Source organism: Castor canadensis, chromosome 12, assembly GCF_047511655.1.
Source record: "Castor canadensis chromosome 12, mCasCan1.hap1v2, whole genome shotgun sequence".
NCBI classification, from domain to species: domain Eukaryota; kingdom Metazoa; phylum Chordata; class Mammalia; order Rodentia; family Castoridae; genus Castor; species Castor canadensis.
Window position 1 is genome coordinate 43967130 of NC_133397.1, and position 24309 is coordinate 43991438.

At 33.4% G+C, this 24309-nt stretch overlaps 1 protein-coding gene across 43 annotated transcripts in view; it reads right to left on the reverse strand.

The window, feature by feature from the left end:
- Nrxn1 (neurexin 1) overlaps nucleotides 1-24309 on the reverse strand; it is a 1065367-nt gene that overhangs the window by 975491 nt on the left and 65567 nt on the right. The window contains exon 1 of one of the 43 annotated variants that reach the window (XM_074049703.1): nucleotides 14904-14925. The exons of the other annotated variants lie outside the window; for them this stretch is intronic. Coding sequence (XP_073905804.1) covers nucleotides 14904-14910 — 7 coding nt within the window. The 5' untranslated portion in view covers nucleotides 14911-14925. Of the gene's footprint in view, nucleotides 1-14903; nucleotides 14926-24309 lie in introns of those variants that run through there. 43 annotated transcript variants of the gene reach the window in all.

The following is a 24309-nucleotide window of genomic DNA, read 5'->3' on the forward strand; positions in this document are numbered from 1 at the left end:
TCCTCATCTTTCTAGCTCTTCCTATTACTTAAGACTTTATTCCTCACTTGGGAATTAAATGCCAGCATAGCTGAGTCTGGTTCCCATGGAGGTACAGGATGGAGCTCTGTTTTACTTTATTTTTCTTTTAGTGTTAGCAGTGAAAGCCTTCCAAAAACTTCAATAGTCTACGGATGCTTCAAGGACTGGGAAATGGAGGAAATCATTGAGACTGTGGGTTTATACAGCAATAAGCCAGAGGAAGAGAAATACTGGCCAAAAGCAAGAGGAAGTTCAATCAGAAAATGAAGCATAAAGGTCCATTATGGAGACACAGGCGAGGAAAGAAACAGCCTTGGGCAGGAATCTGGCTACTTTCAAACAATGCTTTTTAACAGATGATCTCAGCATCTTGTTCCAAATCTACCTAAATGAGATTCCAATGCACTCCCACCCAGCCTGTATGCTGACATAGTCCTAGGGCGTGAGAGGAGCCAACTAGAGCAGTGAGTCTATTTCTCCTTCTTCATTGTGAAAGGAGGAATATCTCTAAACCAGCCGCCACAGCAGATATTTTTCTGGCATCGCACTTGGAACACTTTCTAGCAAAAATATATGTGGTGTTTAAATGAAAATTTGCTAATGGTAACTATTAAAAAAGAAGGAAAAAGAGAGAAAGGTGACAGAGGGAAGCAAGACAGGGGGAAAGGGAAGAGAAAAAGAAAGAGGAGGAAGGGAAGGAGGAAAGCAGACAGGAAGGAAGGAAAGTTGGTTTCATGATGTGACAGTTTCTTCTGGTATTTAAGCTATTTAATGACTTTAGCGACACAATAAATTTTAGTCAAAATATTATATTAAATGACTCATGTAAATTATAATTCAAATTTTCTTTTTATGAGGGGTTACTGCAAGGATTGCATAAAAATGTTTTCCGTTTAGAGCCTCAGTTCTGCCTGCAGCTGGATCTGGAGAGTTAGCCTTTCTAGAGTTAGCCTTTCTATATTCATTTGAATAGTTTGATTTAGGACTGGAACACTGAATTCAGCAGTGACTAAAAATGGTGACAAGCATGATCTCTGATGTATGTGCTCATGCCACTTTTATTTTTCTTGCTTGTTGAGAAATAATTGCTTTCTGATATGAGATTGAAAAGTAACATTGAGCAGCGTGCTCTCCTACCCAAGTTTAATCACTATTGCTACACAGCTTTCCAAAGGAAGGTGGGTCAGGAAAGCAGTGTTCAGCTGTCTGAGTCTGAGATAAGATTATTTAGCAGGAAAAGTACTAGGATTGGAGTACTGGAATAAAGTTAAGTACACACCTTAAGTTTAATAGATTGAAACTTCTAGTAGGTACCTGCATGTGTTGACATTAAGATGTATCTTTCTCTGTGAACAGAAGAATAGTGGCTATTCTCTGGCCTGAGCATTAACTGCAGAGGTTATTCCATGACATATGCTAGTTTCTCAGTCATTACGATGGAGAGAAAGTAAATTCTCACTAAAGAAAACCAATGAGCCTTTATTTGAAAGAGATGACAAACATGTTCTAGATGTGTAGTTTTTCTAAGGAAAAGCAAAAGTATTTTGTGATGAAATTCAGGAGAATTTGCATAAATATGTGACTAAACTATATTATATAAAGGAGTCCTAAATTTAGTGCTTAACAAGTTAAATTTACATATACTGTATAAAAAATAAAACTGTTTATATAATATGACTGACCTGCCAATTACACAAGAATTCTTATATATAAGGAAAAACAAAACCTTATTTCAAAGTATGAAATATTTTATAGTGCTATATTCAATTCAGTAAAACTTTTGCACATGTATGAAATATTTTGAAAAGAAAATGTACTGTGTATTAAAAGAATTTTTTCAGTTCTTCAGCGCTTTCATTTGTTCATGTTTACTGTGCAAGATATTTCCATATTTTACAGTTTATGACTAAATTTAAAGTTTTGTATAAGTCACTGAAAAGCATTTTAAAGGAAACAGATCCTTTTGGCTGAATAAATCTGAATGAATTAAAATTTTCCAGAGTCTCTGGGGTTTGATTAAAATATTACTTCTAAAATACAAAATATTAAGTAATATTTTCAGTGTAGGTCATTTACACAGGAGGAAGGCTGATGCAAAGAATTCTTCTGTGTTCCAAAGTCTGAAATCATTTAGTCCAATCACATCTGAGGTTGAGCCACATGAAATTATAGTGTTCAGAACAAAATTGGTACAATATCAACAATTTTTTAGGTTGAAATCTAATATTTGTAAGTTGGAAGTTTTTCTAGGAACTGTGCTATTCAGACTTCTTAAAAATACTAGAGTAACATCAAGCTAAATGAAAACTTTATTGTATTCTTTAGAATCAATCAATAGCAGAAAACAATCGGAGTGAATGTACTTTTTATAAAATAAGATTAAATGTTATGAAGATTTCAGGTTATTGGTTCCAAATGTTCTAGAGAAGTAAGAATAAGAACTTTTTAATATCTGGGTAAACTTTCCATTTTAAATGTAGCTTCATAAATTATCATATTTAATCTGTGTATTATTTCATTAATTAATTCAGTGTGGCTGAGTGACATGCCCAAGTTACACAAACAGAAAGAAGAAAATTCTCTGTGGTAAAGATTAGGAAGTGTGTTTCAAGGCTTCTTGTGAAGGTTGATATAGAATGCTTTTAAAATGAAATGAACATGAAGGGGTTGGACTGCATAAGGTAATGCTGGAGTATGTACTAAGACCAGATAATGTTCCCAGAACTATTGTGAGAATATGTATTACTAGCACTTTTTTAAAGGGCAATAGAGTAAAGGAGTGAGAAGACAATAAAGAAGACTAAATGATTACAATGATCCAGTTGCAGTAGGCAGAAAAATTATAAGGAAAAGTTTTCTTTCTTAACTGTATTTGTTGATTCAATAAAGTCTAAGAAAAATTTCTTTATTTAAAGAGGTGTCTTAACATTCTACTCTGTGTTTTTAGAATGAAGTATTTCCTCAGATAAAACACATCCAAAAAAATCTTTGCCCTACTTCAGCAACAAATATGAGGCCCAGATTTGTGTGTCTTACTCATGGGCACTCCAACTGCTTAAAACAAAGGGGGAGATTATTTCACGAATTTTTTGCTATCTTAAAAATTTTAAAGAAATTTGTTAATTTCATTCATGGCCTATATGATCTTGCTTTTCTTTTAAAATATCTGAAACAAAAGACATTTTTCACTCAAAGCCAAATATTTTGAAGCAATATAACACAAATTTGCCACATAAAGTACATTTCTGTCCTTTCATTTTGGTTTAAAACAACGCAAATCTGGTATAAACATTATTTTTATTCTCTTCACATACTTGCTGTACAGTTAGTATCCTGGAACTGAGCAATAAATTCAGATCCTGTAGAACTTTAATTAATACACAAGTAGAAAAAAGACCCTAAATACATTACCCAAACTCCAGTTTTCTTTTTAGGCTTTGTTTTGTTTTTTGGTAATACTGGAGTTTTCTTTTTAAAATAAAATGTTTTCTAGTACAGCCCTTAGCCTGCATAGTTTGTTCACAGATGCAAACATTTCTATGTCTTTAGATATGTCATTTATGTAGTTGTCTTTGGTATTGCCTAATACCCAGTTATCTGATACAAATGCAGGCCATGAGGAAGAGGGAATCATGAGCTAGAATAATCCATCCTTTATCTGCTGATTTTAGTGATCCATAAAAGCAAATCACAAATACAAGCTTTTGAGGTACCTTTGTAATTCCTCATTTAATGTTTTCTGGAAATGATCAGGTACTGCTTAAGAACATATGAATAAATATAAACAAAAGTTTCTTTTGTGATCTTATGAAGATCTCAAAGTAGTTCGTCTTATTTTTTTAAAAAGGCATAATAGGAAAGTGATATATGTAATTATTTCTTGACATCTGTGTAAACTGCTTTCTACGGTTACCAGAAAATCTCCATTCTCTGGACACAAAAACTTTCTAAACTGAAAACTTAATTTTCAAAATCATCTCATCAAGTTATGCTTCTTTAACATGCTTGGCAATACAATGAGGTCATAACTCCTCAATTCAAAAACTCCTTCATAATCCCCAGCACCAAAAAAAAAAAGGTACTGTTTCCTAAACATCAGTACAACCACATATGCCATCTGCCTAACACCTATGCATACATATACACACCAAACTGGTATTTGATTTCACGAACAAATTCAAACTTTGCTTCGTTTCCTCAATAAACATGTTTTTCTTCTACAAATATGAAATGAGTAGACTAAGAACACTGTAATAAGTTCTTTGATATTATCAGTAGCACACATCCACTACTTAACTCTCTAAGAATATATTAGTCTACTGATAAAAGGCATTATATAAATTATAAACTTTCAGCTATGATTTAATTTTTTGTACATATTAGAAGCAGAGAAAAACATTTTTTTTCCTTTTTTTTGCGGTGTTGGGGATTGGACCCAGGACCTTGCACAGAGGTAGATAGATACCAGAGAGCTGCATCCCCAGCCCTTGGTTCCTTGTTCTTTGAGACGGGTACTCCAAATCTAAATACTCCTGCCTCAGCCTCCTCAGAGCTGGGAGATACCACCATGTTCACAGAGAGAAACATTTCCGAACTGCATACTCCAGTACAGTAGCCACCAGAGAAATGTGGCTGACCACGTTTTCATTACAATTAAATAAAACTAATAAATCAGCTCTGCAGTTGCACTAACCACATTTCACATAATCAACAACCACTTAGGGTCACTGGCTCTAAGAATGGGCAGCACAGATTACGAATATCTCTGTCATCACAGAAAGTTCTCTTGGGCAACACTGCTCAGTATTTTGAGGGAGATATATCTTCCCTGACATTATCTTTTAATATCAAGCTGTACATGTTCGTCTGTCATTTTTGCTCATAATTAAAACTCATGATATTTTAAAAGAAAACATTAATTCAGATTAGATGTGGTTATTGAGTTTGCGCAATGTGGAGAACTGTGTAAGATTTCCATTTAATTTCAAAATAATTATAATTAGAAAATAGCCCTAACAAAAATTTTACTGTGCTCATTTTTAAATCCCTTTGAATAATTCATCTACACAATGATTACCATTTTCATCATAAGTCCTCCTCTTTAAATACCACAGCATCTCATGCTGAATATGTTTTGTTTTTTAAGTAAATTAAATTCAGCAATCCAACTCCTTCTTTTAGTAATTTCCTTTCCACTTTTTTCCATTATTCTTTATAAGGTCATTCAGTACTATCATCTTTAAGTCTGTGACAGTATTTTCAAAAAATAGTTTAATAAAAATAGTGCATTAAAATTAGTAAAAGGTACCCATACTGCACTGTCTCTTACAATAATTTCTCTTGAAGGACAATAAATCAAAGATATCCCTTTTAATAATATGGGCCAATTTTGTGGGGGATTATTACTGGAGTTTGGAATCAGGGTCTCCTGCTTGCTAGGCAGGCACTCTGCAACTTAGGTCACTCTGCCAGCCCTATAGGCCTCTTTTTGAATTGAATATTATATCATAGGAAGAACGAAGTAGACAAATAAAAAAGCCAAAATTTTTGTAAGACTTTAATACAGCGGGGAAAGGAAGCATAAAGCTAAAGGGAAAAACTTAACCTCAGTTAACTCCATTAAAAGAAACAAATGTATCAAACAGAAAAATAATCTTAGATATTAAATTCCCATTAATTGTGGGTGGCAGAGGAGAAAAAAAATGGCAAAATCTTTTAAGAGATGAAAGAATGAACTAATAAGTTTCACATGAAGAAGGTACAAATTATACAATAAAAAGTTTAAATAGTCCTGCCAAATCTATGTTTAGGATTTGAAGAATCATTGGTTATACAAAATGGCCTTTTCATCAAAATTCTATTGCTACATATTTATGGGTGAGACAATGTGAGAGTACAAACAGAAATATATTTATGGCCTCAATTACCTTCATGACAACACATTTTTTTTAAATGTCCCAAGCACATAAGCTGTTGTCTGGTATTAAGTACGTATTAAGAAGAGGTGATCTTCAAAGATACTGAAGTCATGTGACATTTAAGCACTCCTGGTGTTAGAATGGCTTGAAAGAGAATAAAACATTATCAGATATTTGTCTTAGTTCCAGAGAAGAATATATATGTTGAAAAACCAAAGTCAGCATCCTGACTTAGTACTATTTTAGATATTTTACTACTAGAGAAAGTTCACCTGAATATAAAATAATAAATATGGAAAACAGATTTTAATGGATTTATTGTATTTTTGCAACTGGAAAAAAACTTGTTATGTAATATGTACAGCATATGGATTGACTAATAGCTGCTGGCAATTATGACTTGTGGCAGTACCTTTAGCTCAGGCAATGGGTATCTTATAGGTGTCTGAAGTAGATTAAGCTCAAAATGTACAACACTGAAAACAATAGCCCATGGAGAAAACACCATGGAGAAAGGGTAGAAAAGTGACTATTTTCTGAAATACTGAGCAATCAGCCTCCTTTTTTAAAAAACCAAATAGTATAATTCTATTAGAGCAGTGGAAACTATTTTAGAATAAGTTTAAGTGAAAGCATAGATTTTGATCATCTTAAAAGAGGCCTAGGAACAGAAAACAACAAATTGAAATTTATAAATATACATGAAAATGTTAGTACAGTGAAAGGAAAAAAGACTTGAATAAATAGAAACAAAAAATATATTGAATCCTTAAGAAACTGAAAATCCTTTTGTTGATCCTACACATTCCCTCAAAGTACACAGTTTTGTTTGTTTGTATGTTTTGGTTTCGTTTTTTTTTTTCCAGTGCTGAGGATTGAACTCAAGGCCTCATACTGACTAAGCAAGAGCTCTACGATCTGAACCATGAAACCAGTCTTTATGCTTTTCCTAGTTTTTCAGATCTGGTCTATTCACTCTTTTGCCCAAGCTGACCTCCAATAGGGATGCTCCTACCTTCACCTCCTGAGTAGCTGGAATTATACATATGTATCACCATGCCTGAGCTAAAAATAAACAATTATTTACTGTTTCATCTCATTATCCTTAGGAAGGGAGTTGGAAAGAACAAGAAACCCAGAGTTAGGGGATGTCAAGTGTGTGCTACTTCATCAGTTTAAAGAATCTGTTTACTTTTAAAAAATTTTTTTAAATTTCCCATTTGCTAAATGTTTAACTTGTTCCACTTGAGCTCACTACAAAAGAATGTGAAGTCAGTTACTCCATAATGGGAAATTATAAGACATTTTATGTACAGATACACCTATTTAATGATGTTAGCCAAGATATTATTGTAATTAATGATTCCTTATAGAAACTGTAGGTTATTTAAGTACCTTTGTTTATCTAGCTTCTTTTAGTCGGTTTCAACACAGTAGGCATATGCAGTTACATAATACATATGTGTTTTAATGACTTGTTTATTGCCTATGTTAATTTTTTTAATGAAATTAGCAGTGGAATGGGGAGGGCTAGGCTCCTTCTCATAGGTAGGATTTCTTTGCCACAGTGCATCTTCTTCAGTTACACTGACACACCAGAATTAAGGAACTAATTTTAACAATGGCAAAAATTATTTTAGGCAAAATAAACGGGAGGATTTTAATACAGTTTCTATTCCAACCATCAGGCAGTTCAAGATTCATTACTTGGGCATTTCCATACTCTTTTCACCACAGATTGCTATTTCTAAACTAGACCTGATAATGATGATGAAGACCACAGTGATGCAGCAGCATAAAACTATCATTTAAACTCCCAAAATGCTTCCTCTTGTAGATGCTTCTTAAATGATTAAATCAGCATAGTCAACATCACTTAACAAAAAAATGACTATTAAGATCCAATAGAGTACAAATAATATATTTCATTCACCAGTTTACACACATTTTTAGCACAATGCCTGCCACATGGCAGATAATAAATATAAGGGATTAAATGAAGAATGATTGATCAGATCTTCTGATCCCTAATTCCATGTTCTTTTCTTTATATTACCAAGTTTTATCAAATTTCTAGTTAGTCACATATACCCTAAAGGCTTATGAATATATTTACAGGAAGTAAATTATCATAAATTAAAGAATGCTATAAATTAAAAGAATAAAGTTTAAGTGGAGGTAATTCCATTAAAATAATGACTTTTCATGAAGCTTCTTTAAAAAAATGCTAGCATTATTTCCTGAATGTAATTATGATGTTTTATGATATTTTAAATTATACATCAATGAAAGCAGTTACATTTAGAAAATTAAATTATTTTAATGAAGTTTTAAGAATCAAATTTCTTTCTGTATAATTTTGTTTTATTAATTTAATGGTTTATTAATTAAAATGAGGTGTTGGATGGAATGCAGATATTTAACACGATTATATTAGTGACATTTTAAGAAGATTGTTTTCACTTTTTCTCCAAATTTGCTGTCACAAACTTTGAAAACTCAGAAAGGTGTTCTCTGAGTTGTGATCTAAACAGTGAATCACAGGTTTTACTTAAATTGGTTTCCATGATACCTGACTTGAAGAAATTACGCTTGAACATTCCATCCAATTAAAACATTCAAAGCAGCCTCATCAAGTATGTAAGTAAAATACATAATTTAAAGTTTTGTTTAATCTTTTTAGATACTTCTTTCAGGGATGCTAATCTGGTAAAGATGGCAAATGCCTTCTGGTTCTTGTGGGAATGTGTGCTGGTCAGAATTATTTTCATTCTTTTATTAATTTAGACATGAAGCGACAATTGAATCATCCATTGTAGAGTCATAGAGTTACCAATTACAAGTAACTTCTCTGTGAAGATATTACTGAACTAGTCCTGGATGTGAAGACTCACAAGGAAGTAGGAATTATTTCCTATTTCTTCTTTAATCCTATTTATTTCTCCTGAAATTTTTACAGTTTATTTTTACAATTAATAAACTTAAAGTGCAGTAGTATTTAGAAAATTAGAGTTTAAAACTGAAATAAATATTTAACAGATAACAAAATCAAAGACTCAAATGCATAACACACGGTAACTTTGATTAAGTGGTTTCTAAGTCACAGCTTTGAATATGACTCCAAAATGAACGGTACCAATAACAACCAAACCAATTTTTGAGCAAACTTCAGAGAAACTTCAGAGAAAAAGCTGCATACCCCTTAACTAACAGTAGTAATCCAAACTTGGCTAATATTTTTTTTCTTTTCATATAAATTCTACATGAAAATCTGGAATTCTACTTTTCTAATAGTAAAATCAGGTTTGGATCACAGATTCCTATATTGAAAGGTAAGGGGCAAAATAATTAAAAATACAAGCAATTAAACCAATACCTACCCAACCCTCCAAAGGAAATCTGAAATTATGTACCTTAGAATTTGAAAGTTAAAAAAATTAGTAAGTTCAAATTTTGCCTACTTCAAATAGAGATAGAGTTTCACACATAATCTTACTTCATAGGTTAAAAAAAAAAAACTGGCCCAAAGTGGTTATGCTACTAATATATAAGTGCTTCTTTCTGGACCAGTGCTATCCAATGAAACCTTCTGTAGTAATAGAAAATTTCTATCAAACCGAGGACTAAATTATGACCCTTACCAAGACTAACCCTCTTCATGTAACTGTTTGCATCTAGAACCAAACTGTGTTCTTGGGACTATCAACAGGCCTTGTAAAGATCTGCATGAGAAGAAATCACCCCCCGTAAGAATTCCTATTTGTTAAGACTATTTATGTGCAACTTTGGTAAAATAAAAGATGATTCATGACCTAGCTCATATTAGTGTGATAAAAAAGACAAGCGTGATGTGAAATTACGCTCAGAAAACAGTACATGCTGCAAAGACACAGAACATAACAATAAAGAAGAGGAAAGAGTTTCATATAGGTACATTTTTTTAATTCTTGCAAGCAACTCCTTGGGACAATTATTTAAGAAATTTTTATTTGTGTATGGCCTTCTCATTTGATTTCTAACAAGTGATGGGAAGGTATTAGAGAGGAAAAATGAAGAACCACCTTGCAGCTCTGATAAAATCAAAATTGGCTTCAGCATTCAAAATATGCAGTGGGTTTTGTTTAGACAGAATTAAAAAGAAGCTTGTAAGTCTCATTTCAGAATTGATTTTTCACTTAGCTAAAAGAGTAAACAGGATAATCTGGTGCTATACAACCAGGAAAGTGTAACTTACCAATTGGTATGCACAACACAAGCACATTTTAGGGGGGGAAAACTCAGATAAGCTGATTCTTTTAGACAATGGTTACAGAAATTATGGATTCTCCTGTGGAAAGAAGTAGAAGCTATGCCTTAGAAATAGAGCTCCATCACAAACTACCCTCTAATGTGACAATGGGCAGGTCATTTCACATTGTGAGCTTCAGTGTTCCTAGTTTTAGAGACAATGAAACTTACTTCACAGAATTATTGCAAATTAGAATCACATAAGCTACATATAGCAAACATCCGATTATTTCCTTACCTCCATTAAATAATTTTCTATGAGCAAATAAGCAAAAAAAGTTCTTAAATGAAACTGAATTTTAATCTTAACACATTTAACAATTTTCATATCCTATATAGTAAGTATCTGGAAAAAAGAAATTATATACTGAGTAACAGCAAGAATTTGAATGCCAACTGATTTTCAAAATGGTGCAGTATAATTAGGAAATTCATGAGTCAAATTCCTGTTTATGCCTGTACTGTAAAGGCTAATCATTTGTTTGTTTTCTATAAGAAGGGCTTGATTAAAGCCTCTAGCAGCAATAATTAAATAACCCTGTGCTTGAAGGATACAGGCTCAGCTAGTACTGTGGTATGATAAAGCCCATAATTAATGCATAGGGATGTGTATAAATTAACAGATGAGTGTCATTTACACTGACAGTACAAATGCAGGCTTTTTTGAGGGGTAATTACCTTGGTGTTTTCTGTTACCCTTTACATATTACAGACACAGTGCAATGTAAACAGTATTTTAACATCTATATACAGTCTTTAGATCATCAGGGTATGATCTAGACTAAGAGGTAGGCAAACTTTTCTAGAAGGGGCCAGACAGTAAATATTTTAGAGGCTGTAGGCCAGATGGTCTCTGTGGAAACTATTCAACTCTGTCATTGTAGTGTGAAAACAACCACAAAAATTACATAAATAAAAGTGTATGCTTGTGTTCTAATAAAACTTTATTTTGAAAAAAATAGGCAGTGGGAAAAGTTTAGCCTATACGCTGCAGATAAAACTAAGGCCTACTCCTGAACCTCTGTTTGCTAACCCCTGACCTAGATCCTAACTCTTAGGTTAGGTAAGGGCAACGGGGTATAAGTGTGGTGTGAACCCTTGACAAGTTTCTGAAACTAAGTTAGTCTGTATCTTCACACATTAATTAGAATTAAATATGATTCAATTGAATATGATTGAATATGACACACGAGCTTGTTTAAGAATCAAGTGAATCAAAGATTTGAAGGCATTGTGAAAATTTTAAAAATGTACTTGTGAATTATATTATGTTTGTTATAATAATAATTGCTATTATTATTAATTGGTACTCTTTTCAACTATATGCTTTAAAACTCCAAGAAGGCATATCTACTCTGATATAACCTCAAAGGATGCAAACTACATTGACACTCAGGGCTGATCTTGTAATTCAAAAATGTGGAGAGAACATGTGGACTTAGGAGCCTATGGGGCTGCCTTCTTAAGGTAGCACTTTCTCAAGTCAATAGTCATGAGAAATGTTTGCAAGAAGTCCTTGACCACAAGTTTGGAAATGCTGCACAGGATACAATAAGCATGAGTTTACACTGTGAGCATTGGTACTAAACAGATATTTGTCAAAACATTTTTGACAAATAAGTTTGGAACACTTATGCCCCTCTTTCATTTCACAGTTATTCATGAGTTAAAGAGGCCAAGATGACCCAAGTAAATAAAATGTATACCTTTGTCCGACCCAATATTTCTCAAATTTACTTCTATAGATTATTTTGTGAGTACAGCCAATTTATATAGCTTCCCATTGGGAAAAGCTACCCTATAGATTTTTTTTACTATTATATTCCTTGACCCTGAATGTAGGAACAGAGCCCCACTAAACTCACATTTAATAGTACAAGAGCAGAGACACTCCTTTAGCTGTTAACTTACATTCTATTTGTGTGTCATTATATTGTATACTTTACTTACACAAAATTATATGGAAACCAATCAAGTTTGTAAAATGATTGAAGCAGTATGAGCATTGCACTCACCTCAGTCAATATAGTTTTTAAAAAGGGAGATGTAAAATAGATTCAAACATCAAATATCTTTGATTTGAACTTTGAAAAATGGCAAGAAACATAGCCACTGAAGATAACATCAAGTCACGAAGACTTACATAACTTTGTCCCTAAGGCACTGAAATCCATTAAAATACAAATAATTCTCACTTTTGCTGAATGTTGCTTAAATTGTCCAGCAAGAAAGAAAACTGAAAAAGAATTTCACAGTTCATCTCTTTTCTATACTTATGCTTCCTAATGTTGGCTTTTTCACATACTACTTAGTGAAAAAATGTAGCCCTGGTCTCCTGGAAACTATGACTGGGCTGTGATTATTTGAGTTAATATGTGTCTTTAATTTTCCAGTGTGACTTTTGTTTGCAACTAGAAGTTTCTTTTACCACAAAGATAAACATTTTTGTCCAGTCATGAGTTTGGATATGAGAAGTCGAGTATCTAAACCCTGACTTCTAGAACTAAACATATAAGAACTAAATAAATTTTAGAACTAAATAAATACCAAAAGCAATTTATATCTAGACAAAATAACTAATAATAAGATATCCTTTTTTAAGTATCTAGTAGTCTGGCATAATTCCTAACATACACCGTGCATTCAATAATTTTTGATGAATGAAAACTGAATCAAAGACACCAACTATTTTACTTCATGCACACAAATATTATTTCTAAATGATTTTATGGAATAATTGAAAACACAATCTTAACATGAATATCCAATAAAGCAAAACAACTGAAACAAAAATTGTAACTTTTTATTACACTAACTCATTTCAATGTCATAACCTCTCTTTGCTCATGTGCAGAAATGGAGGACTAAGATAGTAAGCTAGGCAAGATAATATACCCATCCACGATAAATAGGCAGAATAAAACTGTTTTATTATAGTGCTTAGATTATATTGTAGAGCCTATTTTATTACTTTGAGGCATTAAAACCATCAATACAAGTTCAACATCATAAAATTCTCTTGCAAAGCAGTAGAACAATACTCCATCAAATGCTTAGGAAAAAGTACATATCCAAATAGAATCACTAATATAAAGTCTATGGAAGTTTTCTCTTATTTCTAGTGAAATATACATGCATAAAATCTACTTCACAGCATAATTTTTAAAATATTTTTTCTCACATTGGTAAAAATAGAAGGAAACTTGTATTTTCATCACTCTGGTATCAATTTGATAAGTCTGTACAATCCATAATATACTGATTTCATTTATTCAAATGGATAGCATGGGCCCTCTCATAGTCATTTGTGATCTATGAAAATTCACTTATCTCAAAATACAAAATGTTAAAAAATCCTTACCATATAATTCTAGAAAATTATTCATTTTAAAAAATAATCTATTAATATTTCAGACACACTTCCAGGAACATACTTATAGCTCATACAGTACAGACATCACATCTTCCTTCAGTGAAAAAGTTAAAAGATATCTGTATCTAAGTATACTTTACAACATTTCCTTATGTGGTTTTCACTTTTCCTCAATGCATGTGCTTAACATTTTAATACTGACAACTTTTTGTCATCACATGACAGCTATCAATTATGAAAGAATTAACAAATTTTTCCATACAAAAACTCCATATTTCAGAAAGCTAAATAACATACTATTTGTAAATATTTATATGACTAATCATTGCTAATGTCTCAATATCCTTTTTAAGAGAAATAGCAAGATAAAAGAATGAAATATAATAGATTATAATAATTTTGCATGACTGTTTAAAGTACAATGAAGGAAATAAAATGAATCAAAATTTCAAATATTAATGGGCAAGTCAGTATTTGTCATATATGTTCACTACTTTGAGCTTCACTGATTGCTCGGAATGTGATGCAATCCTTCTCAATGCTTCAGAACTCACTAACACCAAAAGGAGAACTGTGAGGACTGAAGGAACACCTAATAAACACTGTTTATTTCAGGGTAGGCTTCTCTGTAATAATAAGAATCAATAAATCTTTTTGTATCTCAGAGCAGCCACACGTTAGGCAACTCTCTCTTTCAGGTAGTCACTATTTCAGTTCAGTTACTTTTTTCATTTGTCTTTCATAGTCAAGATACCAAACTGCATTACAGATGATTTGGGGTAATATTTTAATAAGAACTAGTACATAATTTTAAGCAGAGATAATGGAAAAAGGCATACTTCTCTCAGGAGAGTTGCCAGGACACTGATTCTTCAGGAGGTATATCTATGGATTTGTTAAGGTGTGTCAACCACTTTTATATATGCTGTTAGAGAACACCAAGAATTTTACAACAGAAATTGACAAGGGAGAAGAGAAAGCACACTAGATCAGTTCTATACACCTAAGAGAATAAATACAAATAATTAGCCCAGAATTTATTAATAAATAATTTGTATTCAAGATTTGCAAGTAGGAGTTGAGTGAGAGGAACTTGAAAACATTTGACTATTATCACTATCTTATCTGATTTATTTAAATTATAAATAAACTAATTTATTTCCATTTCCAATGCAACACATGGCAAACAAGAAAAAAGAGAAAAAATCAGTATATTCAAGCATGCAATACTAAATTAAGGTAATACTTTAAGCAAAAGAATGAATGTGTGTTTGGTTTCCAATGTGTCTAATTTGGTCACTTACCTTTCATATCAATTGTGATGTTTCCAAGAAGCAGAAAATGACATCAAGAAATAGACTGGCTGAACAGTTTACACATACTCATACTGAAACACACCCTTTGAAAAATCATTGTTAATATAGTCAGCAAAATCAAATTGAGGAACATGAGGATAAAGAAGGCCACAGTTGTGATTTGATAATCCCACTTTGTCTCCAGAATGAGTATGTCATTCTTCCTGGTGCAATCCAGACATCCTGCCATGTCTTCTCATTGTAACAGGAATTCTAGCAGGATACACAGTATGAGTTTCCTTCTTATTCAAGACTTGACTCTCCTACAAGCTTCTCAATGTTTCTGCATACAAAAAATCTTCTGATATTTTGGAAAAAAATTGGAAGCTCAAAATAAAACTTCCCTGGAGAGCTTTTACTTGCACAGCCAGAACTTGCCATGCACTAAGGTTTGCCAATCTTGCATTTCACAGTCAGATATTCCCACAGATGAGTGCCTCCAGAGCTATAGATGGGCTCGTCTTGATATTATTTATGTGTATTTTACCTATTCCTCTTCAAAGTGTGCAAGGGAGATTTTGAGAAAACAACAATTCATTTGGAGTTTCCACTGTCCTCCATCTATTTTGCCAATTTATATAAATGGCAAGCCAGAAGAGATTAAATAAAACAAGGATGTGCATACAAGCAGTAGTTACATGCTAACAAAACAGTAAAATGGGAACCATCTCCTAGCCTAATGTTCAAAGCAAAATATAAATGCCCTCAGTCTTTTTATTACTTATTTCTTTTTTTAAAAAGTGGTAGGAGAAAGTGGCTATATTATATTCTCAGAATCTACAAATCTAAGCACCTGTCAAGGAATTATCTTTATAAATACTTCAAACTGAAAAGCTATACACAAGGAAAAATGGAAATGTATGGGCTTTGAGAAAGCAACACAAAGTTAAAAGATAGAAATTAATAAGCATGTCAAATTAAATACCTTGTTCCCATCAGTTTCTCAGAATATTCATTTGACAGTTCAGACTGACTTTCATTGAAGAAAAACGCTAATTCAGTGCATCTGAATTAGTCCCATGAGTTTTTTTCCCCTTAAAGAGTAACAAAAAGCCAAATCTCAAAAAATTAATTGAAGATATTATGGGAGGGGCATGTGTATAGAAATTTTGGGCTAGAAAATTATTTCTCTTAGGGACTTTTCTGTCCATTTTAGGATAAGAACAAGAATTCCTGGCAGGTAACCATTAAATGCCAGTAACACCCTGCCCCTAAAGTACTCCCAACTCCAAGCTTAAAGGCAAAGTCTTTTTGGTAACAATAATCATTATCACTGAATGTGAATTATTATATGCTAATGTCTATACTAACAACTTTATATAAAGGATATCTTGTTTAAGATCTACAGACACAATATTTTTATTTCTAATTATTACATCCATTTTACTGAAAAGAGAGAGATTAAATAACCCAAGAGCTCTGGTATAAAATAGATGGTTAGTGAAATTATGTAATGACTGTTTGGAAACACAGCCAATACAACAAAACATTTCCTTCACAGATACATGATAGAAGCCTGAGATTTAATCAGGATCCTAGTTTGAACCACAGTCAAAAAACATGAGGCCCCTACATGTCAGTAGTAATACATTGGGGATTAATTTACTAGATTCAATTAAATTGTTCAATGACAGCAGTTTGAAACAAAACTTAGAGAAAGACAGGTTCAAAGCTTAGGATACTTGCTGTAGGTTTACTCAAGTACAACATTAAGGCTGATAAAGGATGGAATAAAAGAAGACTGACTGCAACCAGTGTCAGTGGCAATAACTTTGACTATGAGAGGGGAAATGTATGCCTCAAATGAAGGTGGAAAAGGAATTAATTAAATTTTGCTTAGCTCTTGATTCATTTACAACAGATAACAGACGGGAAAGGGTGGTACCACAACGGAGGCAGAAAACTTGTCAGTTTGTACTTAATACGTACATATGAATTTCACTAAGAAGGGGGCTTATGTTGACAGTGAGTGGGTAAGAATAGGGGTTGTAGACATACTACAATGCAAAGGACCATTCTGAAAGCTCTACGTAGTTTCCAAATGTCCCACTGGATACCCATCTAGCTGAATAATTTGTTTAGAATTATGAGACTAGAACCTAACACTAAGTAGTTTTTGGCACACTTTTATAGTTCACTGATTTTTTTTCAGAATATGACTGTTGGAGAAGTTTAAGACATATTTGGTTTGGAAATTTACCAGTAGTTCACCATTTCAAAAAGACATGTCACCAATGTAACACCTCTCATGGTATGAGTCACCAATATAACCTACCTCTGTTGGTGTGCAAATGTATCTTCATATTCATGATGCGTCTACATTTAGGTACAAGCAGCTGAATCCCTATTTATGCCTTCTATTACCAACAGGCCTGATATTTGCATACTGTGGAACACAGAATTTTACAAAAATAGCTTTCTTCACATTTCTCCTTTACATTACCATTGCGGAATTAAAGATATTTTTAAAGTTAAATCATCTATACTATCTTATCTAATTATGTACAAATTTTATTTTTAGGATCCTTATAAATATATTTTAATCTATTAAATCTGAGACCCTGGTAAAAGTCCAATATTTTCTCACACATATAACTATAACCATAACAAAATGATAAACTTAATAAATACCGAGGGTCTGTAGCATTGGACCAGATAATTGAGAAAATACAATGCAACAATTTCAAACTGCTTAATGTGAGCTGTTTTAGCAATTAAGAACCAGAGTGAAGACTATTTTTGCTTGTCACATCCAACTCTTTCACAAAGTGTTTATTAAGTACTTGCTATATGTTAGGCAAAGTTGTAGGTATGAATTAGGGTTGCAGAAGTAATCAAGTCACAAGTGATCTATGTCATCATGGCCTTTTCATTTTCAAAAGAGATGGAAAAATAAATGAAAAGTACACTAGAAAAACAAAGGGCCTCTGAGGAGTGTGCAGAAGCACATTTCAAGTGTCTGCAACAAGATAAAGAGACAGCATAAAGTTTGGTCCAAATCTCTTCCTCAACGTAGTTCTTGTTTTTTCTACTCTGAATCATATGTCATCTTTCCTCATCTATACCAGTCATAGTAGGCTTCAATTTCACCCTCCCATTTGACATACTCTGCCTTTTTATATTTTTACAACAAAAGTTAACCCACCAATGACATAGCAAGTTTCCAGAAGGGAAACAAGTTTTAGATCTCTTTGTTCTCCATCATATGCCCAGTAGGGTTCTTTAAACAGAAGGCAATCCATAATGATCAATGTTTATGGAGGAGAAAATACTAACAGAGAAGAGCACTGCCGCTCTGGCAGGAACAGGTCAGACAAATGGGAGAGTTAAGATTTTCCCTGAATAATTCATTTCCACTTCCTAATGCAATGTAGAGTAAGCATGGACCTATTATGAAAATCAGATCCATTGAATGAATGTCAAATCCTGATTCAGCCATTTATTATTGTAAACTTAGCCAAATCTTCAACATTTCTGAGTCTGGTTTCCTAAACAGAGAGCAATGAAAGCCTTAAGAGATTGTTAAAACGTAATGTCCCCAAAGCACTTAGCAAATTGTCTGGGGCACAGTAATTGTTCAACAAGTGTAGCTCATTTCCAGTTCAATGGCTTAAGAATTGGGCTTTCATAACTAGGAGCATGTGGTCTAATATTTTATACGTGATTGAATCATATCTAAAATGTATATGTCATGTGGACTATAGAAATTGAAACAGAAAAAACTAGATGCTAGAATAAGAAAGTGAGTCTAATGACATGTCTACATTTGATTGATGGATCTGAGTCAAACCGATTTCCTTTATATGGTATACCGTGAATAGATTAAAATTATCAGAAATAAGAAGCCATTCTTTAGGGACAAAATATAGAGAAAATTTATTACAAAAACTTTAATGTTGGATCAGTGCTCGCTCAGCATTCCAGGTAGGAACTCCTTAGCCCACACTCCATTACAAACATGTGCCTAAAAGTACACACATCTATAAATAATATTCAATAGCCTAAAACATCCATTTTATTGAAGTTAATGTCTTGTTCCTCTTCCTGTTGAGAAATAATACATTTCATTTGTAGAAATTGCATATTAGCATTATTTGGTCCACCTTGTGAAGACTTCAGTTCCCATACTGCCTACTTGTTGACATGAACACTCAGTTCACTGCAGAGCTTTTACTTCACTACTGTAATTGCTGCCCACAATTACAGTACAATTACAGTCTGACCAAGGGCTGGTTCAACAATTTCTAAAGCAGAACAGAGGTCATGCAGGAATTAGGGCATGGACAGAATCAACAGAGTGGAATAAGTGTTGCAAAAGTTCTAGCAATGCTGAGAAAGAAACCTGCGGTGGTGTGTAGGTGATCCAATAAGCATAATGGTATACTATGGACAGTGCTCAGGAAAGCAGAGAAGTAAGCAGCAAAGCATGACTGATAACCTTGGACAAAGTGGGTCTGGCCGCATGGTCTAGGATTCAAAGCTTAATTTCAGTCCTTCATTAACTGGAAACAGAGATGGAAATGGAGTTTCTGTCAATTGGGCACTCAGTTAAAAGTTCCTTCACAGAGAAAGGCTCTTAGTAAATAAAACCAGGAATCCGTGTCAGAATAAGAACAGCAACTTGATTTAAAAAAAAAAAAAAGGTAGGTTTGAAAAAAAAAAAAAAAGAGGAACTTGATGGTCACAGGACCTAGAGGTAATGGTGGGTAACACTTTCAGAAAGGACATAAACACACATAACCATGAAGACTGACACAATGGGCACTTACATGTGAGGTGCACAGGTGAGGAAAGACAGCTGGGAAGATGAGCAAAGGGAAAGACCAGATGCAAGCATGCACAAACATACACTGCTTTCATTCCCTCCTTCCATCCATTACTCCCCCTCTTTCTCTCTCCTCTCTACCCAATTACACACATGTGTACACACACATACATGTGTACACACACACACATACACATACACATACATGGATCTGGTTAGGGAAGTAGAATTTTAATCCACAGTTGACCTGAGTCACTACTCATACAATAAAAAACATAAAGCTTCATATAATTGCATACCAGGTATGTTCACAGGAGGATGAAAATCATAGTTCACAAAACTGTTAATAAATATAAACCAAGAGAGTCAAGCCTTGGCCCTATCTGCCACTAGTGGTGTACAGTTACACCTCTTTAGTGAGTTCAAAGAACAATTATAAAGAAGTGAATTAAACTGTGTAAGTGGTGGTTACACAGCATTTAATGAAATAATCTATTCAGCCATCATTTTCCTTCATTAAGAGGAAAATTTTAAAATAGGCTTTAAAAAAAAAGTAATGTTGCAAATATCCCAGTTTAAAAGTGAATGTTATTGATAAGCCATATATGAAAGTTCCTCAAATGTTTCCTTAAGCTACATCAGAAGATCATAAGTAAATACACCTGTCATTGGTAGAACAGTGCCATTTTCTATAAATAAGGAAGTAGAACAAAGAGGTTAAGCAATTGATGTATAGCAAAACAGTAGTTAATGGCCAAGTTGAGATTCGAGAGCTATTGCATTGCACGGAATTAACAGAGCTACTTTTAATATCTCTCAAAAACATTTTTTATAGAAAATGTAATCCTTTGTCTTCATCCAGCATTTAGCACAGAAGCTGGTCAATAGGAAGGGTTAGATAATTATTTGATGAGTGAATGACTAAAGAAATCAATAAATAAGTTCTGTGGCCTCTCCAATCATGTCTGTAGCAACAGACTGGGGAATGGGGCTAAGGTTTTCCCAGCAAACTGACAGTCAATAGCTGGATTAGTAAAATACATGTAACAAATTTGTGGAGAAAACAGCATGACTAGTGGTGTCTGTCTCTGCTCTAGAAACTCAGATCTCCTTGTAGACCACTGTGCAGTTAGTTCTTAAAGTAGAGGCACTAGTAAGGTTGATGTATGCTACCAGTAACTTATTTACATAGGTGGTAATCTTAAAATAAATAAGATTTAAAAACTCAGATTTGACATTTACAGAGCTCAGGGTTCCATTTACTGATATATATACTTTAGATGTGGTAACTTATCTCATCCTAACACAAACTCTATGCATAGTTATTATCATCAACTCATACTTAACTTTTATAAAACAGAAGGGTCAAGAATAGAAAGACCAGGTCCCTGCCCCCAAAATCAATCAGCAGAGGCAGTCTGACTCCTGAGGCAACACTTTTATCAAAACACCATACTACTCCTTAACATGAAGTAAGAAAGATGCCAGGAAAGATAAAATGGAGAGTATTTGAAATCAATAAATTATCTGAAATGTTATGCGCACTTGAACTATCAGGGTGTTTTTCACCATGGCTTATTTCTGTAATATTCTTCTTTTTAGACATGTACCCTTTTGTGAATCTCCATTGCATCATCAAAAAATAAGAATTCAAGGGCTGGGATTGTAGCTTAGTGGTAAAGCACTTGCATAGAATGTGCAAGGTTTAGGTTCAATTCCCAGAACCACAAAAAATAAAGGAAGTAAGAATTCAGTAGATCAATTTATTGGTCCAGATGGAGCTTGTAGGAATCAAGATAAGCCTGGTTTCAAATTTCTTATCTATGTGTCTTTGAGCAAGTTCTCTCAGCTTCATATTTTAGGGATGTAAAGGGAAATAAACCTTTCTTAAAGATGTGGTGATGTTGTAAAATTCTCAACCAGAGGCATCTTTGCCCCATAAGGCATTTTTAGTCATCATTACTGGGAGGGGAAGTTTTTGGCATCTACTAGGTAGAAACCAACATGCCACTAAATATCCTGCAATGTATAGAAAATCTTCTATAACAACAAAAGAAATTACTTAGCCCAAAATGTCAATAAGGCCAATAAGTGGAGAAACTCTGGAAAAGCATACAGTTGCAATAATGCTTGGCATAATATTAACAATCAATAAATGATAGCCTTTTATTGTGGGTTATCTTATGCACAAAATTTATGAAATAAGTTAGGCTGAAGTTCTAGGTAATAAGATTAAAGAATTTTTCATTCCTTCTTTGATCTAGGGAGACAAAAAGTCATCTTGAATTACTTAAGTGTTTGGGTCCTTTTGCAAAGTATTTTTCTGACTCATCTCTACATTAAATATAACTAAATTTTAAATTGCATTTAAAGCAACTGATAATCTATCATTCTGGCACTAAAGATTTGGTGGCTTATAGCTGATTTATAATAGCCATTGGGAACAGGTGGTTACATTTTTTGGTAATGAAAAGGACAGGAGTTCATTCAAGGGTTAATTTTTGTGGCAAACTCCTTCCATTCCTCTCTCCCCACTTACAAAGTAACTTGTGACATTTCTTTTAAAAAAAACCCTACAGACCAGAATCTTCTATTTACTTGTCTTGCTCAATTGCTTAAGTTTCTGGGCCAAAGTCTTTTGTTGTTTTCTAAAAGGATTAGTCCTAGAAATTGGACTCTTTTCCTGAAATAGTTGGAAAGATGACAGTCAGGAAGCAAGGTCAGGGGAACAAGAGGTTCCCATGTTCAACAGAGAAAATAGTTGCAAAGTAACACATTCTGTACTTTGGAGTTCAACAATAACAAGCTTCTCTTGTTCATTACTGTGCTAGACAGGTGTAAGCACCAGAGAATCTCAAGCAACATTAGCTATTGTCAAATAGAACCTCTAAGCTTTTTTTTTTTTCAGCTCTCAAAAGTGGGCATAAAGGGCTGGGGTTGTAGTTCTCTCCCCACTAACACTCTCCCTAGCACAAGGTCCTAGGTTTGATCCCAATCACTACACACACACAAAAGAAGTTAGCATTTGTACTATTTCCAAATGAATAATTTATATTCCTTCTTTCTGTTAGAAATATGTCTTTAAAAAATCAGAAAAACTGGTTCATGCTATTGAAAATGAACTCTTTAATAATCATTTCAGAGTATTTGTTGCATCAACACATTTTTATATAATGAACTTGTATCCTGCAACCTTGTAGGGTCCTTATGATTTTCTATGTAGAAGATGATGCCATCTGCAAGAAGACATAGTTCTATTTTTTTTCCTTTCCAAGTCAGGTGTCTTTCATCTTTTTTTTTTTCCTGCCTAGCTAATTTATCTGGCTAGTACCTACAATACAATGTTCACTAGAAGTAGCAAGAGTAATTATCCTTTTCTTGTTCCTGATCTTAAGGGGAAAAGAAATCTGTTAGCATTCAGTAAGTATGTATCCATTGTGCATTTTTCAAAACTGCTCTTTATCACGTTGAGAAAGTTTTCTTCTATTCCTAGCTTGCCCTGAAGTGATTTATTTCTAAGTGTTAAACCAGTATCACATTCTAATCCTACTTAGTCATGATGTGGTATCATTTTTTGCATATTGTTGGATTCCACTGGATAAAATTTGTTTAGAATTTTAGCATCTATATTTGTGATATTGCTCTGCAGTTTTCTTTCATTTAAAGTATCTGTCTAGCTTTGATATAAATATAATAGTAGACTATGAGCAGTATTGATGGGGATCTGCAGAACTTGAAGCCTTCATAGACTGATGATTAGAATGTAAAATGGTGCAGTCACTTTGGAAAACAGAATAGGAGTTTCTCAAAACATTAGTTACCATATGACCAGGAAATTCCACTCTTGGATACAGACCGCACAGATTACAAACATTATCATCCAAAAATTTGTACATGAGTGTTTATAGTCATGTAATTCATAAAAACCAAAACACAGAAACAGCCCAAATATCGATTAACTGATCAATGGAAAGCAAAATGAGCTACCTCCATACAAAAGATTTTCTATCCAGCCACTAAAAAGGAAGAAGTACTAATATGTATTCAACATTAAGATATATTAAGGGAAATAAGCCACACACAAAATACCACGTATCATATGATTTTATTTATATAAAATGTCCTGAATATGGAAATCCATAGAGTCAGAAAATATTATAATAGTTGCCAGGGGTTGAATAGAAAAGAGATGGGGGAATGACTACAAATGGTCATGTCTTTTCTTTTTGAGTCATGAAACTACCTGGGAATTAAATAATAGTGATCATTTAACAATCTACGAATATGCTAAAATATGCCTAACTAAAGTACAAAAGCACATTCTATGACATGTAACATGTATACATATCATCAATGATCTTATTTAAAAAAATATGTTTGTTTGTTTGTTTGTTTCATACTGGGATTTGAACTCAGGGCCTATACCTTGAACCATTCCACTTATTGTGACAGGGTTTTTCAAGATAGGGTCTCACAAACTGTTTGCCACGCTGGCTTCAAACTGCAATCCTCCTGATCTCTGCCTCCTGAGTAGCTAGGATTACAGGTGTGAGCCACTGGTGCCCAACAAAAAAATGTTTTAATTAGGAG